The sequence below is a fragment of the Camellia sinensis genome, chromosome 7 (genome assembly GCF_055761805.1).
Source record: "Camellia sinensis isolate YWXY chromosome 7, ASM5576180v1, whole genome shotgun sequence".
Classification (NCBI taxonomy): domain Eukaryota; kingdom Viridiplantae; phylum Streptophyta; class Magnoliopsida; order Ericales; family Theaceae; genus Camellia; species Camellia sinensis.
The window spans coordinates 173,198,035-173,213,970 of record NC_138967.1 but is presented as its reverse complement, the minus strand read 5'-3'; the positions used below and the strand labels follow the sequence as shown (position 1 = coordinate 173,213,970).

General features: G+C 36.3%; 1 protein-coding gene across 1 annotated transcript; it reads right to left on the bottom strand.

Moving 5' to 3' along the window:
- Positions 1-377: 377 nt before the first annotated feature.
- LOC114314000 (TAF RNA polymerase I subunit A) lies at positions 378-15,136 on the bottom strand. The gene is made up of 10 exons (XM_028260432.2): positions 15,008-15,136; positions 14,589-14,930; positions 13,763-13,879; positions 12,706-12,788; positions 5,110-5,591; positions 2,977-3,152; positions 2,496-2,581; positions 1,766-1,899; positions 681-986; positions 378-581 (listed from the first exon to the last, which is right to left on the bottom strand). The coding sequence occupies exons 2-10, from the start codon at positions 14,916-14,918 to the stop codon at positions 403-405; spliced, it is 1,893 nt and encodes a 630-aa protein (XP_028116233.2). The 5' UTR covers positions 14,919-14,930; positions 15,008-15,136; the 3' UTR covers positions 378-402.
- Between the last annotated feature and the right edge of the window lie 800 nt (positions 15,137-15,936).

Below are 15,936 nucleotides of genomic sequence, written 5' to 3'. Positions count from 1 at the left end.
CTTTTTTTTTTTTTTTAAATCTCTACATAAATTCATGATTCAAACATAATTAAATTCCTAATTGTCTGTTTTATTATATTTAAAAGCACACCCGTGACATGATATGTTTTTATATGTACCTATCATTTTAGGCTTAAGTCATAAAAATCACATAAACACAAGAACATTTCCGGGAGTAATTATTATTTTATTTTATTTTAAATATTATATTAGTTTTATTTTCATGCTTTAAAGAATAAGAATAATGTCAGCAAATTACAAAACATCATTAATCAGACACCCTTTCTTTTCTCTCCAATCCCTCCACAATCCAAGATCCATACACAACCTAATGACGCAAAAATAAAAAATAAATAAAAACCTGAACTTTCTTCTCATTTGCAAAAATAAAAAATAAATTGATTATGGTTTGTCAAAATTTGAATAGAATCCAATAGAATTCTGCATATGCATTCGCAAGAATAAGAATAAGTGCCTATCGTTCTCCTCCAAGCATGTGCAAGCATTTACAACATAACCAAACTCCTGTCCATAGATACGAGATGCAGAGGCTGCTTTGTAAGTTAGGAGTTCCAAGTCACCTGTGATCGATCATTAACAGTGAAAAAAGAAAATCAATATATCGGTTTGCAATCATCCGAGACACCTAAAAAAATGCATTAATTTCATGATAAGAGTACCTGCTGCCATTTCGGACCTAAGAATGCTGTGGCTGAAATGGCGTGTTAGCCACCATTTGCAACGAAATTTCCAAGCCTTTCCCGATATTCCATCTGTAAAAATTTTGGGAATCCGGTTGAAACAAATAGAATAGCCGAGGTTGTTCACACCTTCATTTCCATTCAGACACACTGACATTCGATCTTCTTCACATCCATAAATCTTCAAAAAACAAGAGGCAAACTCTTTCCATATATTGCTTTCTGCATGGGTAGCATCTAAATGCAAAGCTATCATTTCTAACAATTGTTGAGGGCTATAATCTCCTGCAAATATGGAAAAGGGGAAGAAAAAAATTGAAGTCAGATTCCACAGCGTGCGATCAAGCCTCTAATAATTTTCCATAGCAGAAAACGAATAATTCTAATGCCTAACTAATTAACAATTTTTCATAGAATTTTGTACTAGAATAATAATACATAACATAGCATCTATTTACATTAATATAAGAAATGCCTAGGCCAATACATGAACGTCCCATCAACATAAAAAAATATAGGGGCAAACCAAAGACTCAATGACGATATCAAAAAAAAAAAAAAAAAAGAATACACCCAATTAGGCAGCCAATAATAAAAAATACGGGGGATGAGGCGATATCAATCGAATCACTATCAAAGGTGATAATAGTTTTATTGGATGCATGTATATCTCATTTATAGGTTCAAACAAGATGTCCATATCTTATGAGTTGTTCACTTACAAAATTTAGGGCAAATTACATTCATATCCCTTGAGATTTGCTTTAACTACAGATTCACCCTTGACTTTTGAGAAATTATAATGCACCCCCTGAGGTTCCAAATCAAATTACAATTTTCCCCTTCATTAATCCCCTGTTAGGTCAACTAATGAATTTTGATGACACCAACATAAAAAATTTGTCAATATTTTAACCTTGATTACCTGAACCCAGCTTCTAATCCAAACCCAACCCAAATAACCCAAATTTTCTCATTTGCCATGAAAATATATATATATATATATCAATTAAACATATAAGACGCGAATATGCATGCATATTTGTTTCAAAATGATAATGTACCCTTTTGATGCATGTTCATGAGCTTCGCCAATGAGTGGCTACATGTTGGATCCTTCTTCAAGATATCCTCAAAGCAGGTTGAAAGCTTGACATTGTTGGCACTATCAAAATGGTCCAAAAGACTTGCTTTTGCTCTACACCAATTAAAAAGAAATAATAAATATTGAGAATAAATAAATAAATAAATGTGTTACGATTGTGCTTTACAGAAATAAGACCCATAAGAACCAGGTGGCCAGATATAGATGCTTCGGCAACCTGGAATCTAGAGTTCATTTGGGTATCAGAGACAACTCCGTAAACATAAGAAAATACAAGGAAAATGTGGAAATCAAACTTTCCTCATTTTCTTAAGTGAAATCTCCATGACACAAAGGAAAGTAAGTGAAGAAGAGCATCAGTTAGATTTCCAACTGCACTACAATGAATTAACTCTTTTGGCCCCACCACTTCCATGTGGCATCATCATACTACCACTCTAGTAACACCTGGGCCACAGCTACTAACTCCAGCATCCACACCATAGTTGGTAAACCTAACTCCAACATCATCAACACCACTGGTTCTCTCACAGCTACCATGACCCAACTGATATTTTAGCTCCTCAAGCAGGGAATTTGTTTCCACTTTGCTTTCTTACTTGCTCCAGTAATTAATGTTTTCTATCCATCTCCTAGATATATTTTACATTGTTTTAGTTTTCTGATCCAAATAGCAAAGGAACCATTACCTCAAAGGGAGTGCTGCCTCTGAATTATGACCAAACTTCTCAAGCTCATTTATAGCCTCATCAATGTGATTCCCAAGCAGCAGCATCTGCAAAAAAATATTGCAACTGAAATGATGAGGGCTGTCACACTTGCTCCATAACCATCTGTATAATGATTACCATATAAAAGTTGAATTGATGACAATGACAAAGAAGAATAAATTGAGTGACATCAAACAAAACCTCCTTTTGTTACTAAAGTAAAAAGGAGGTGGTGGTGAAGCTGACAACATGAGGGATAGTAATGATGGTACAGTTTGATCTCACCCAAGGAACACTAGAACACTTGCATTGAAGCAAATGCCCAGGTTTCACAACACCTCCCTCTCTGGCTTTTAACAAGTCAATGTATTCTTGAAATATAAAAGAAAGAAGGGTGTGTGCTGATTCAAAAATTTTGATAACAATTGGCATCAAATGAATGAATGAAAATCGCCCTTACCTGTACCAAAGGAAGTAAGGCCTCATATACTGGAGGTGTTGAGTAAAGAGCAAGCCGCAAATGCTTGACCGCTCCCTTATAGTAGTCATTTAGCATTTCCCTATTCGAATAGATGAAGTCCTCCAAATTTTTATTTGAATGTGACGATTGTAATGGCAACAACCATGAATCCAAGCCTTCACCAGAAAGAATGGAATAATTCAGTATTCATTATAAATGCTCTTGAACCAAGTATATAAAATCTAAGGAGAACTTTCCAAAGCTCAAAAATGCCTGACAAAATTCAACAAAACAGAGATAGTAATTTGTTGCTATAACTATCATTCAATGCCAAATTGGAGCCTCGAATAGTTTAAGAAAGTGCCTGATCTGTTTAACAAGAACAATTAGCTCCTATCGCCACCATCACCCCATTCACATCCTCCAACACTACAACTTCCCTATGGAATCGCCATAAACTAAGCCTCAGCAACAGCAACATCACAATAATTAAGACCTATATGTCAAGACTGTTGGCTAGACTTAAGGTTCGTCATAATTCCTACAAAACTGGAGTAGGTCAAGAAAATCTATTGTAGTTTTCTCTTGTCCTAGACCAACCTCTTTTCCGTTTTCATTAGTTACATTAATTAAAAAAGTTTTAACTGCTTAATAAAGATAAATCCAATTCCAAGAACCCAAAATTACGGGTCCCTAATTGAAGAATCCATGGTCAGATCCAAAGTGATGAACCAAGTCATATCCAAACAGCTCATTAACTAGAGTCTATTCTGGTAATCTAGTGCATGTAACTTTGTTACGTGCTTCAGATGAATCGAACAATCATCTTATGTTACTTGAAAATTGATCCAAGCTTTTTTTTTCCCCAGAACAAATAAAATTATTCAAGCCCGGCATTTTTTCCCCATAACAAGCAAAATTATTTAGGCCCAATTTGAATGCAACTCCTTTTCTAGCTTTTAGCGTTAAAGCTGCATCCAAACAAGATCTTAAAGACATAAAGTTTCACGATAAAACACATAGCAAGAACATAGTTGTCAAACTGCATGGTGCATGGAGCATTTCATCATCCATATTTCAACAACTTGAAAGATATAAATTATATATGAAAAACAATATTCGCTAAATCACGTACTGAGTCATGTTTCCTCTACATGATACAATAAGTATCTTCATCCCTTCAAATTAAAGGTTGATAATACCTGTAATGAGTAAGTATGGTTTACATTAGATGGCATATGTTGGAACATCTTAAATTTGAAGTTCAAATTACAAATGCCAAAATTTTACCTTCAACCAAAAATTTTGGCACTAAAAATAGAAGAAACTTGTTGAATACTCCCTCTAGTCTGGCATTGTAGTTTCTAGGGAAGTTTTTTCTTCTCATAGAGGCAGAATAAATCAAACGAGAGTCCACGAATGCTTCCCTAGTTTAAAATGGATTTAAACAATTGGCCATACCAGCTATAGAGATATCATGGAAGACGGTGAGCATGTGACACATGTTTTACAAATAACAACGGCCGTAAGTAGCTAAGTCAGGAAAGCATCCATCTATCCTTTATATTTGTTGTTTACATTTCAAGATCACTTCAAAAGCAATAAGATTCATTTGTCAATTACAGACTCCAAAATATGATTGAGAGTCTGAGACTATAAACAAATAATCTCACTGTTGGCCAGAAATTACTGAAAGAATCAGTATGCCCAATGGCATCATACAAAAAGATTCAGAAAAATTGCAGAAACACTAAACAGATAATTGAATTTGATGAAAGCTGAAGCACGAACATGCTTGAAGGGTCCTGTAACAGTAATTGATCAGAGAAACTATAAACTTCAATACTACAAACAAATCACTAAGGTCCCATATGCCTAGTCTCATATTCAATTCAACAGAACACCAGCTGAAGACAAATTGAGAAATTAATCAACTGACGGAACTGCATTATCAAGTATTGCCAGCTCACTCCACCAAAATATTCACAGTGATGGCATAAATAATGAACAGGGAGCACATCACATATTCATAGCTAGTTTTCTATGATCCCTTTCTTAAAATTGTATTGTTAAGAAATTCCTACCCACTATAACAAAGATTACACTGATAAGCAAATAAACTCTGAAACTCACCATGGGCATTGAAAGTAGATGCAAACTGCATATCATCACCATGATTAGAGAAAGACTTTTCATGTCCACTATCATCAGCAGAATTCATGTAGAAGCCCTGTGACTGGTAATTTCCGTAAGTAGTTTCTCTCTGTAGGTTATCATCCAATTCCATAGAAACTTCTCTATGTTGTTCAACATCAACTTTTCGAGCAACATCTTTGTCATTCCCAACAGATGTGTCTGAATTGGCTTGAAAAGAGGAATCAGCTTGAAAAGAGGTTTCAGCTTGCTGGATATCAACTTCATCATGTCCCTCAGAGTTCTCAACTGAGTCGTTGAATCTCATTCCTGACATCTCTGATTGCACAGGGGTGTAAGACTCATCTGAATCTCTCAACTGCAACTCTTTTGGAATTGCAGACAACCACAGATGACAAAAGGTTACGCCCACAACCATATTTGAAATTGGGTCACTTCCAAATTCGCATTGTTGCATGAGACTGAGAGAAACACCCACAATTAATTAAGACAAAGCCCTTCATAAACTGTGTTGAAATTGAATATATAAAGAGAAATAGAGAATTGTATTATTGATGTAATATTGATTGATATCTATTGAATGTTACAATGATTCCTATATATAGAAGAGTAGGTGGTAGTAGGTGGTAGGTGGAGTAGGTGAAGTGGAGGTGATAGTGGTGTAGTGGGTTAGGTTTAGTGGAGTAGGTGAGGTGGTAGTGGTGTAGTGGGTTAGGTTTAGTGGAGTAGGTTTAAGTGGGTGAAGTAGGTGATAGGTTTTAACAGCCCCCCGAAACTCAAGGGGGATAGGAACTAGCCAACTTGAGTTTGGAGAGAGTAACAAAACAAGAAAATAGACGAATACATAAAAGAAAAGAGGATAGGAGACACTGTATGGTCGTGTCAGACCGATGGTGAAGACACTGTATGGTGGTGTCATAACGTTGTAGAGGACACTGTATGGTGGTGTCATAACGTTGTAGAGGACACTGGATGGCGGTGTCAGACCGATGTAGAAGACAGTTTATGGGGTCATGTCGGACCGTTGTAGCAGACAATGTTGTGACAGTTGTTGTGACAGTTTATAGAGTCTTGCTGGACCCTTGTAGAAACTAACCGGAATCAATGTCGGGACAGTTTACAGAGTCTTGTCGGACCCATAAAGGAGCTAACCGGAATCAATGTCGGGACAGTTTACAGAGTCTTGTCGGACCCTTAAAAAGTCGCACCCTCAAAAGGTGTGCCCAATCTATCAAAAAGTGTGCCATCAAAAGACGGGCCATCAAAAGGCGCGCCTATTCCATAAAAAGGTGTGCTGGACATGATGGCGAGACGCGTGACCACATTGGCTTGCGCGCCCGTTTTGTCGTCTGGCGTCAAGTGGCGCGCGATGCGCGTGTCTGCCTCTTCATCATGGTCTTTATAAACCGAAGCGGAGGCTGAGGCTTGAAAGCATAACTAACCAGTGGAAACCTCTTCGTTCTCTGAGAGAGATTTCTGAGAGAGATACTCTGTAACACTCTGTTTTCTGAGAGAAATTTCTGAGAGAGATACTCTGTAACACTCTGGTGTCTCTGTTTTCTGAGAGAGATTTCTGAGAGAGATACGCTGTAACACTCTGTTTTCTGAGAGAGATTTCTGAGAGAGACACTCTGTAACACTCTGTTGTCCAGAAAATGGCTTCGTCTTCCCGTGGTCTGCTCACTCTCTTTCCAGACCTTAACGAGTCAACAAGAGAGATAACTGGTGCGGGGGCCAGTGAACCTCAACCAAGCGCCCCAGGGTTTGCTCCGTTGAACTTTCCTATGCGGTCTGTGGAGCAAAAAATGGCAGTGCAAACTGACATTGAAGCCAATCAGTATACATTGAAGTCATGTGTGGAAACCATGACTGCGGTCACAAACTTGTCGCACCGGCTTCAGAGTAGAACGAATGAGGTGCAGCAGTTAAACGCCCAACTGGCTCTGCTCCAGCGCATGTATAAGGATGCGCGAGCAGAGATAAGTGTGCTAAAGGCGGAAAACAAGGAGCTGAAGCGGAAGGCCACCGTGATGTTCCGATTTGGAGGTCCGCCATATGCTGTAGTGGAGGAGCAGGGTGGAGTGATCGTGCCCAGTGGAGTGGGAAACATAGAGGCAACACCGTCAAGGGCCGCCCAGGACGGAGGCAAGAAGAAAAGACCGGCGGAATAGGCGAAGAAGTGAGGTCGATGGGTGGCCGGCTGCAGAAAAGAAAACAAATATTTGGGTGTTTTGTTTTGATTGATTGTGTGTGGTTTTTTTTTTTTTTTTTTTTTTTTGATAGGGGTTGATCCCTGAGATGAATAAAATATGGTTTGGTGTGCAAAGCTATATTATTATTTTTATTTTTATTTTTATTTTTATTGTGAAAAATGGAACATAAAAAAGATAAGATAAATAAATAAAAAATTCTATTTTGTGGTGAGGGAGTCGGTGAGGGAGGTGCAAAAGGTGATTAAAAGAAATAAATAAAGAAAGAGTGTGATGATGGATATGGGTATAGATGTAATAAAGGAATGAAAAGAAAGAAATAAATAAAGAAAGAAAAGAAGAAAAGAAAATGGGTTTGTGCAAAAGTAGACGGAGTCTGTGCAATATATTATAAGAAACATATATATATATATATAGATATATATTAAAATAAAAGAAAGTTGAGTGGGTTGATTAAAAAAAGGTTGTGGGTGTGAAAGTGGAAAATAAAGAAAAGAAAAGAAAGAACAGCGTGTGACTTTGTTGTTTGAGAGAGAGAGACCGTGGGTTTGGTCTCACCAAAAATCAGAAAGATAGAGAGAGCCCCCCCTGTTTGGTTTTCTCTTTTCTTCTTTATGCTCCTTAAGAGACACAGCCAATGCACAGATGGAAAGACCTAACAAAGGCCCTGCGGGCATTATTTTGCGAGTAGCTGCCAATCTTATACCAAATACAGACGCAAAGAGGAAGGTGGATCCAAACGCAAGGGCATCCCCTATTTCCTTCATCTCTGATGCTTGCATAAGAAAGTAAGCTGCAGCCATTAGAGATCCACCAGTAAGGCCTCCTAGAAGCGATCCTTTGCTTCCTGTTCTTGTATAGGCAAAAAGACCACCAACAAGGAGAAGCACTCTGTAAGCTGCAGAGGTAGCAGGGGCAAGGTCTCCGCCCAGTTGAGAGTTGCATCGATGAAAGGGACCACTAGTAGTACAAGTGGACTCAGAATTTCTGTTGAAGAGGAGGCATTGTCTTTGTCTTCCCCTGAAGCTAAAGCTAGGGCTTGTGGAAGAAATGCCCGAAAATCTCCTTCTTCTTCCTGTACTTCCTCTCAGATCGAGAATCGACGACAATGGAAATATCGGAGGTGTATTTGTAGCTGCAGCTGGTATTATTATTAGACACACACAGCGACACTGACAGGACGCCATCGTCCCCCCCAATTGACGGCGGCGCAACCTCCCTCCTCAACCAGGTACCAAACGCTGAACCCAACCAAGTCAGAAAAAGCAAAATACGGTGTGCTGTCTGTGGTTTGTGCACTCAGCAGGTTGAAGAAAGGAAATTTCAAGGTACGTGTAGAAAATTTTAGCAGACTAGGTTGAGGTCCGGCGGACGGCTAAGGTGAGGTTGCCGCCCGCCGGTGAAGCGAAAATATTAGGTTCTAAACCTGCTCTGATACCATGTTGAAATTGAATGTATAAAGAGAAATAGAGAATTGTATTATTGATGTAATATTGATTGATATCTATTGAATGTTACAATGATTCCTATATATAGAAGAGTAGGTGGTAGTAGGTGGTAGGTGGAGTAGGTGAAGTGGAGGTGATAGTGGTGTAGTGGGTTAGGTTTAGTGGAGTAGGTGAGGTGGTAGTGGTGTAGTGGGTTAGGTTTAGTGGAGTAGGTTTAAGTGGGTGAAGTAGGTGATAGGTTTTAACAAACTGACATCTCATGTATATTAGGAAACACATTATTAACTTCTATTCAGACTGTAAAAAGCATTCATCCTTGAAAAAGGTAAACCTTGAAAATAATAATAACAATAATCAATGTGTTTGGTTTCAATTTTCTGAATTCAATTTTCTGAAAATTGAGGCCTTGTTTGGTTTGTTTTTCAGAAAACATTTTGGAAAATATTCTCTAGAAACAAATTTTCAAGAGTAATCAAACCAAACAAATTTTTTCAAAAAAAATCTCAAAATTTTGTTTGGTTACCTACTTTCCAAAATCACTCTCTCTCATACACATCAAATCAATCACTTTTTTTAAAACTTTCTCTCCAAAACAAATTTTCAAAACCATTTCTGAAAAAAAAAAAGCAAACCAAACAAGTTTTCGTACTTTTTGTCTCAAAAATTATTCTACAAACACAAACCAAACACACCCTAAGTGTTTTGTTTTTCGTATTTTTTTTGTTTTTGGTGAATATTTTTAAAATTTTAAGCAATTTTTTTACTTTTTTAAATGTAACTTACTTAGATATATTTAAAAAGTAAAATATTTGTAAAAAAATATTTTAAAAAATCAATAAATACACAAGAATACAAAAAATGTACTGAATTCTAGTAATATTTTTTTTTTTTTTTTGTATTTAGTGAATTTTTTAAAGATTTTTTTCACAAGTATTATACTTTTTAAGTGTATTTATGTTAGGTGTATCTAAAAATTAAAAAAAAAAAAAATTACTTAGAATATTAAAAAAATTCAGTGAAAAAAAAAAAACACAGAAAACAAAAAATTTCAATTTCTAAAAAGTGAATCCTGCAAATTCAAACCAAACAAGCTGAATAATTATGAAGAAAGTTATTCACTCTTCCCCAATTAACAAATTAATCTCGTCTTCCACATATAAATTGGCTGAACAGACTGGTAAAACCACAAATACATCTTGAATACGCAGCTCTGTAAGAAAACTTTGTCACTCGTATCCAAAAAGATTCACATGGAAAATTAGACAATTCTGTGAAGTACAGGAACCTATTGCAAACGGAGAATGATCAACGTATTGCCAATGCTTTGCCCAATATACATCTCAAACATAATGTTTATCACTTAACTTATGCAAAACTAGCCGTTTGGTGTAAATTTCCAAAGCAACTTCTTGAATTTGAAGAACATCATATACAAAAATTAAATCATAATACATAATATAGAACATAAAACACTTATTCTCATAAAAAGCATCAGTTCTAAAATCAAGTGTGTTTTACCATTTCTTCTTGGCTAAATCCAGGGTTCATCCCTTTTAAAGCATTTCCCCCAATTTTTTTTTTTTTTTTTGGTTACTAAATTGTGCTCATAAAAAAATCCAAGGTTTATCCCTGCAGAGTTTCTTAAAAGCTATCATGCAAGGAACATACAAAAACTATGATTGAGAGCCATGTTGATACTGCATACATACGGCAGTGACTTGTTACAATATGTTTTGATAGGCAAACAACAATAAGGTTTTGGTGTCTGATAATGTGATTCACAGAATCACGGCTCAAAATAATGTGTTGAGCAAGGGCCCACAAACACTGTAATTCCTAAGGTTTCCACGAATTTGTGATATTTCAAATTAAACCCACCAACTATTATACTTCTTATATTTGCGCTTGAGTTAACAATGATTTTCAAATGTACCCTCAGCCCCTTGGCTTACAATAAGATGAAAAGTTACAAAACTTCTAAAAAAAGGCATTAAGAATTACGAAGTTTATACAAAAATTATATGAAGGATAATTCAAAGTATATAAAGAAAAAGGAAAATTGTACATAAATCTATATATATACTGTTGTGTCCCCATATCTTAATTTTTAAGGGTTGTGTCAGATACCTTGTAACCGTTTTTACACTCAGACTCTCGTGTCCATATCTAGAAATCATAGCTTCGAAGTCATTCAACCTCTTCAACAGCATTTTTGTAGGGGGTTACTTCTATTTGTGTCCATGCTTCCTTACATTTTTCTTTTTCCTTTTTTTCTTTTCTTTGTTTCTTCTTCTTCTCTTTTTTTTTTTTTTTTTTTTAGCTGGATTCTGGATGGATTCATCATCATTAATCTTCATAGTCACTTTTTTGTTAAAGGAGTTGAGTGTTTCCTACATAAAAACTGGGGATTTTTTTTTTTTCAAAACAAATGCATCAAGCCAAATGGCAGTGCACATCCAGGACAGTGACTTTAAAATGCCTCCTCAACATAACAAATAAACACGAAGTAGAAATCAACAGAGGGCGGAAAATTCAGACACTCAAAACATTTAAGCCCTCTAGGACATGTAGGGGGCATGCGCGGGCGTGCATGCAGGAAACTACCTTCCCTTTGCCAGTGTGAAACTTCTTAATTTTTCCACTCTGCCCTGTTATAGCCTGGTTAAACTGTAGACCCCCTATTAGTTAAGGTGCTAAATTACTATTCTAACTACTTAACAAAGAAATAGCACACTGCCCAATAACAAGCATAGCATTGGCATGGTGTGAAACACTAGGAAAGCAAATATATACTTATAAATCAGATCCAGATGGAAACAAAATCTGATCTGTCAACACTTAGCCGTACAATCTAGCTCTAACTCATCTTATCAATAAAAACCTTATTACATTTTCCACAGATGTATTTAAAGTTGAAAAAACAAGTAATGAATACCAAAAAAAAAAAAAAAAAACAGATAAGGTTAAATAATAGGAACCTAATTCAAGTTTCAACCCACCATCTCCAGTAAGTATCACCCAAATTTACCCTTTAGCAAAAACCACAATGTAAACCCTTTATTTCAAAAAGGTAGCTTACTAGCTTGGATGTGATATCAGAAGTTGCCAGCTTCCAAAATCTAATAGTCATTCACTGAAGATCAGCACCACCCAGATCAGACAAGATGTAAGAGCAAGGAACTGCATAGAAGATTCTCTCACATGTGGCAAGTTTTGATTAGCAAGACTGCCAATTTTTTGTGGTTCAACTAGAATTTTAAGCCAATTACGAAACCTTAAAAATTCACAACATGCCTAAGCAAGGCTACTGCATGCCCATGCACAGCATTGACCACAAAATTAGTACTCACAATTGTTGGACTTGCCAATGACCAATCAAGATAGAAGGATAACTGAAACTTAAACAAAAATTAACAAATATGAATATTGTTTTACACACTTGTTTTTTGATTGATTAGCAATACTTCTTTTTCATTAAGACCAACCTTGGTTACTTTAAAAATTAACAGCTTGAATTTTAGGCCTAAATGATGATAGCATAAAATTAGTGATCTTTAGGGAATTTCACATTTTAACAAAAATCATTTTACAGCAACTTATATCCGTCGCCAAGTAGTTCAGAAAACAAGCTCGTATGGATTCATGTCCTACATTTTATTTTTCAAAACATATTATTAACAATATTGTCAGCATAAAATTTCCCCCAACACATGTTGATAGCTAATTCACTAAAACATAAGACGAAAGTAGGCCTTAGGGATCCGACAGTGCCACGTGGAAGGCCCATCGCCCAAGGGTTAAAAGTTACTCTAGGGATAATAGGCCGAAGGACATTTTCTATTTTGCCAAACACCACAAAATAACAATGATTTCTATGTTCAGCCAAACAAATACACATGAGAAACCTAGAACCATACCTTATAGCAGCCTGATGAGCATCCTGAGCATTCCCTTGTTTAAGACAAAAAAGGATGAATTCCAATTGAACAGTGAATCTATCCTGCCAACAATTGAAAGGTTGAAGAACATACTCAATGCGAATAAAATGCACATTAGCAAGAGAATCAGTGCCTAAAACACATAAACCTTTTAGACAATGTTTGGAATAATGCCTTGCAGTTTCAACCAAAAATTAGGCATCTAAACTGCAAAATAAAATTTTTTACCAAAGCATCCAGATGATGATGCTCACGAATGTGTTGAGTTTGACTTCATTTGTAAGTGAGAAATTTCCATTACCTTTAGAATATTGTCACAAAAAATATAGATATTTCACAAACGCATGAGAAAACACAATTTAACCAATCCTGATAGCCAACCATCAGCATTTGAACATCCCCTTCCAAGTAGTGAATGAATGGTAAAACAATAGGACCTTTTTAGTAAGCATAAAACAATAAGAAAATAGCATAGTAATATCCCTTTCCACAAAATAAAGACACAACGGCACTAATACTCAATCTAAAAAGACAAGAAGCACATCTGAGTCATGCTCCTATATGTCCAAGATCATTAACTATAGGTGGCTTTTGTCTACTGCATACGTGGATAATAATAATTCAAATGTGCCTTGTAGCACACTCCAAAGACTACTGATATTTGATTTTAATTGGATTGCAAAATATTTAGTACAAAACTAGATATAGACTTCCTTCACAAATAGCAAAACAAAAAAACATTTCATGGATATTTTCTTTCTTGTAAAAAAATATTTTAATGTCTCTATTTATTTATTTATTATTTATTTCAATAGGAAAGCACCAACATTTACCACCTATTTCTAGTCCAAATCACATTAGGCAAAAATCAAAATAAGACAAACTTCAAAACAAAATAATGAAGGATGCTTCATAAAGAGGTGGAAAGAACTGAGAAAAAACAAAGAGCAAAAAAGCAATAGCAACAAAATAAATGAACACGGGCATTGAAAGGAAATTGTAATTTTGCTGTAGAACAAACTTTTCTAGATTGTACCTTCATTGGCCGATTTTTCATTGATCCGATCCTTTTCATCCAGATTTCATAAACATGTTGGATCTTGGTTGAGTTGATATGGTCCTTTTGCTTATGCTTGAGGAGCTCCATTGCAACCTGTGAAATTTGTGCATAGGTATCACATAAAACTATTCATGCCATCTTGTTCATGATATGGCAAAAAGTTTCACATCTATATTTACATAATGAAGATACAAATGACATTAAGAAGAAAATAAACCAAACAAATATGCTGTGATAAAATTTTACCAAAATGCTATGACACAAATAAAATAAAATTAGCACCCATAAGGCTACAATCTAAAGGAAACTTTATTGTGGCTTCCAGAAATGCTAAATACACAAAATTGGGACACATAAAAGTACACTTTGTGGCTCAGACTCATTCAAGGTATGGTGTGGGTCACGCAATTTTCAGCGCAATAATTAAATGTAACTAGCATTTTTGCTTTTACTTCATATTTTGAATGCCATTGAACATCCCTCCACCACGAAAAAATTCACAACACAACCACACAATGTTGTCTCGGCCTGGCATTTTCTTCTTAATCTCTACATCTCCATATTTGTCATGTCAAGTTTTTCAATTTTTCCCAACCCACTTTTGCTTACTTCACACACATGCACAAACACCACCATTCGTCAACAGAAAAAAAAAAAAAAAAAAAAAGGCTGTCTTGTATTGTAGGGTTTAGGGTTTAAGGTGCCGAATATTCCTATAACCTCTCAAATTCAAATCTTTCCATCCAGAATGAATTCTCATCCGTATATGCTAACAAAAATTCAAACTTAATACGATTCATACCCAATACTTTGATCGATTCTTTGGAGGAGACTTCTCATTACCAGTCCCTTTCAGCAAAACACTCAACACACCGCTTGCTTCTTCCCAATTATGTCGCCGCACAAGCTTGCTCAGAATTCGCCTTAATCTAGCTCGATTCTTCACTCGTACTTTCTCAGAACCTATTGCGAGCGTGTAAGAAGGCTTCGTCACAGATAACAAGATTCTTTTAACGAGTCTTGACTGTGTGCGACTGTTTCGAGCATCTCTATCCTTGTTTTTGCTCTTCGTTCCGCCATTTTTGACTTGTTCGATCTCTTCTTCAACTTCCATGGTATGATCTTCAGACATCTTTGACACCGACTGTTAATCACCAATGTCTGTGTTTATGTATGTATAGATATGATTGTATATGGATTGTGATGTGTATGGAACCTTACCGGAAGGGGAATTCCAGGGTGGAGAGAGGAGGAGACGCGGCGGAAAGCAGCGGCGAAGATGGTGTCGCCGCTGCTGCCGCTGCTGGAGAAGATGGCGAGGGTTTTTGTGTGAGTGTTTTTTTTTTTTTTTTTTTCGTTAGTTAAAACGGCAAAAGGGGTTATTTTGGGATGGGCTAATTTGTAAAGTTGGGCCGGAGGAAAGCCCAATAATATGGCCCTTGAGACGGGCTTTTAATTCGGAGGCCCTACGTTATCTTAACAGAGACGCTGAGCACACCTACCGATAAAAATTACCTATTAGGTTCTAAGTTTCTATCTTATGCACCAGGAAGACCTGTTATATTTTTTTTATTTCGATTTTACCCCTGCTACCAACTGGTAAAAGTTCGTATTTAAATCATCCCAAATACTTTCTAAATCTTTAATTGTTTGTAATATTTACTACTCATTAATTTTTTCAATTTGTATTAACTTCTCTCTTGATCATTTTTCCAAAACTCTTCTTCTTTCTCATCTCTCTCTCTCTCTAGAAAATACCGCCATTTATAGTTATGGTCATGGCCATGGCCATTTACTATTAACCACTATTGTCATCCGTCACTAACCACCACCACCACTCCACTGGTCACCACCACTACCTTCACCGGTCACTACCACCACTATTGTTCACCAACCATCTCTATCGTCGCCGATCTGTACTTCACTATCTCTCAACCGTTTGACTCACTCGCCTAACATTGTCGCCTTCCTTCCTCTTTACTATTACTGTCACTCTTCCTCCATCCTCCATCTTCCATTCTTCATCTGTCATCATTGTTTTTCTTCTTCAATCATCAATCCACCATCTTCAACGTCGAACTTCACCAATGGCTTCAATTCTAGTTGTTTTCAATACCGATCTACCATCTTTGGCGCCAATCTGGTACTTT

Coding starts and splice junctions, on each gene's coding strand:
- LOC114314000 (XM_028260432.2), bottom strand. CDS start 14,918: ATGTCTGAAGATCATACCATGGAAGTTGAAGAAGAGATCGAACAAGTC. Junction 1,900..2,495: donor GAGGCAGCACTCCCTTTGAG/GTAATGGTTCCT, acceptor TAATTGGTGTAG/AGCAAAAGCAAGTCTTTTGG. Junction 987..1,765: donor CATGAACATGCATCAAAAGG/GTACATTATCAT, acceptor CCATATTTGCAG/GAGATTATAGCCCTCAACAA.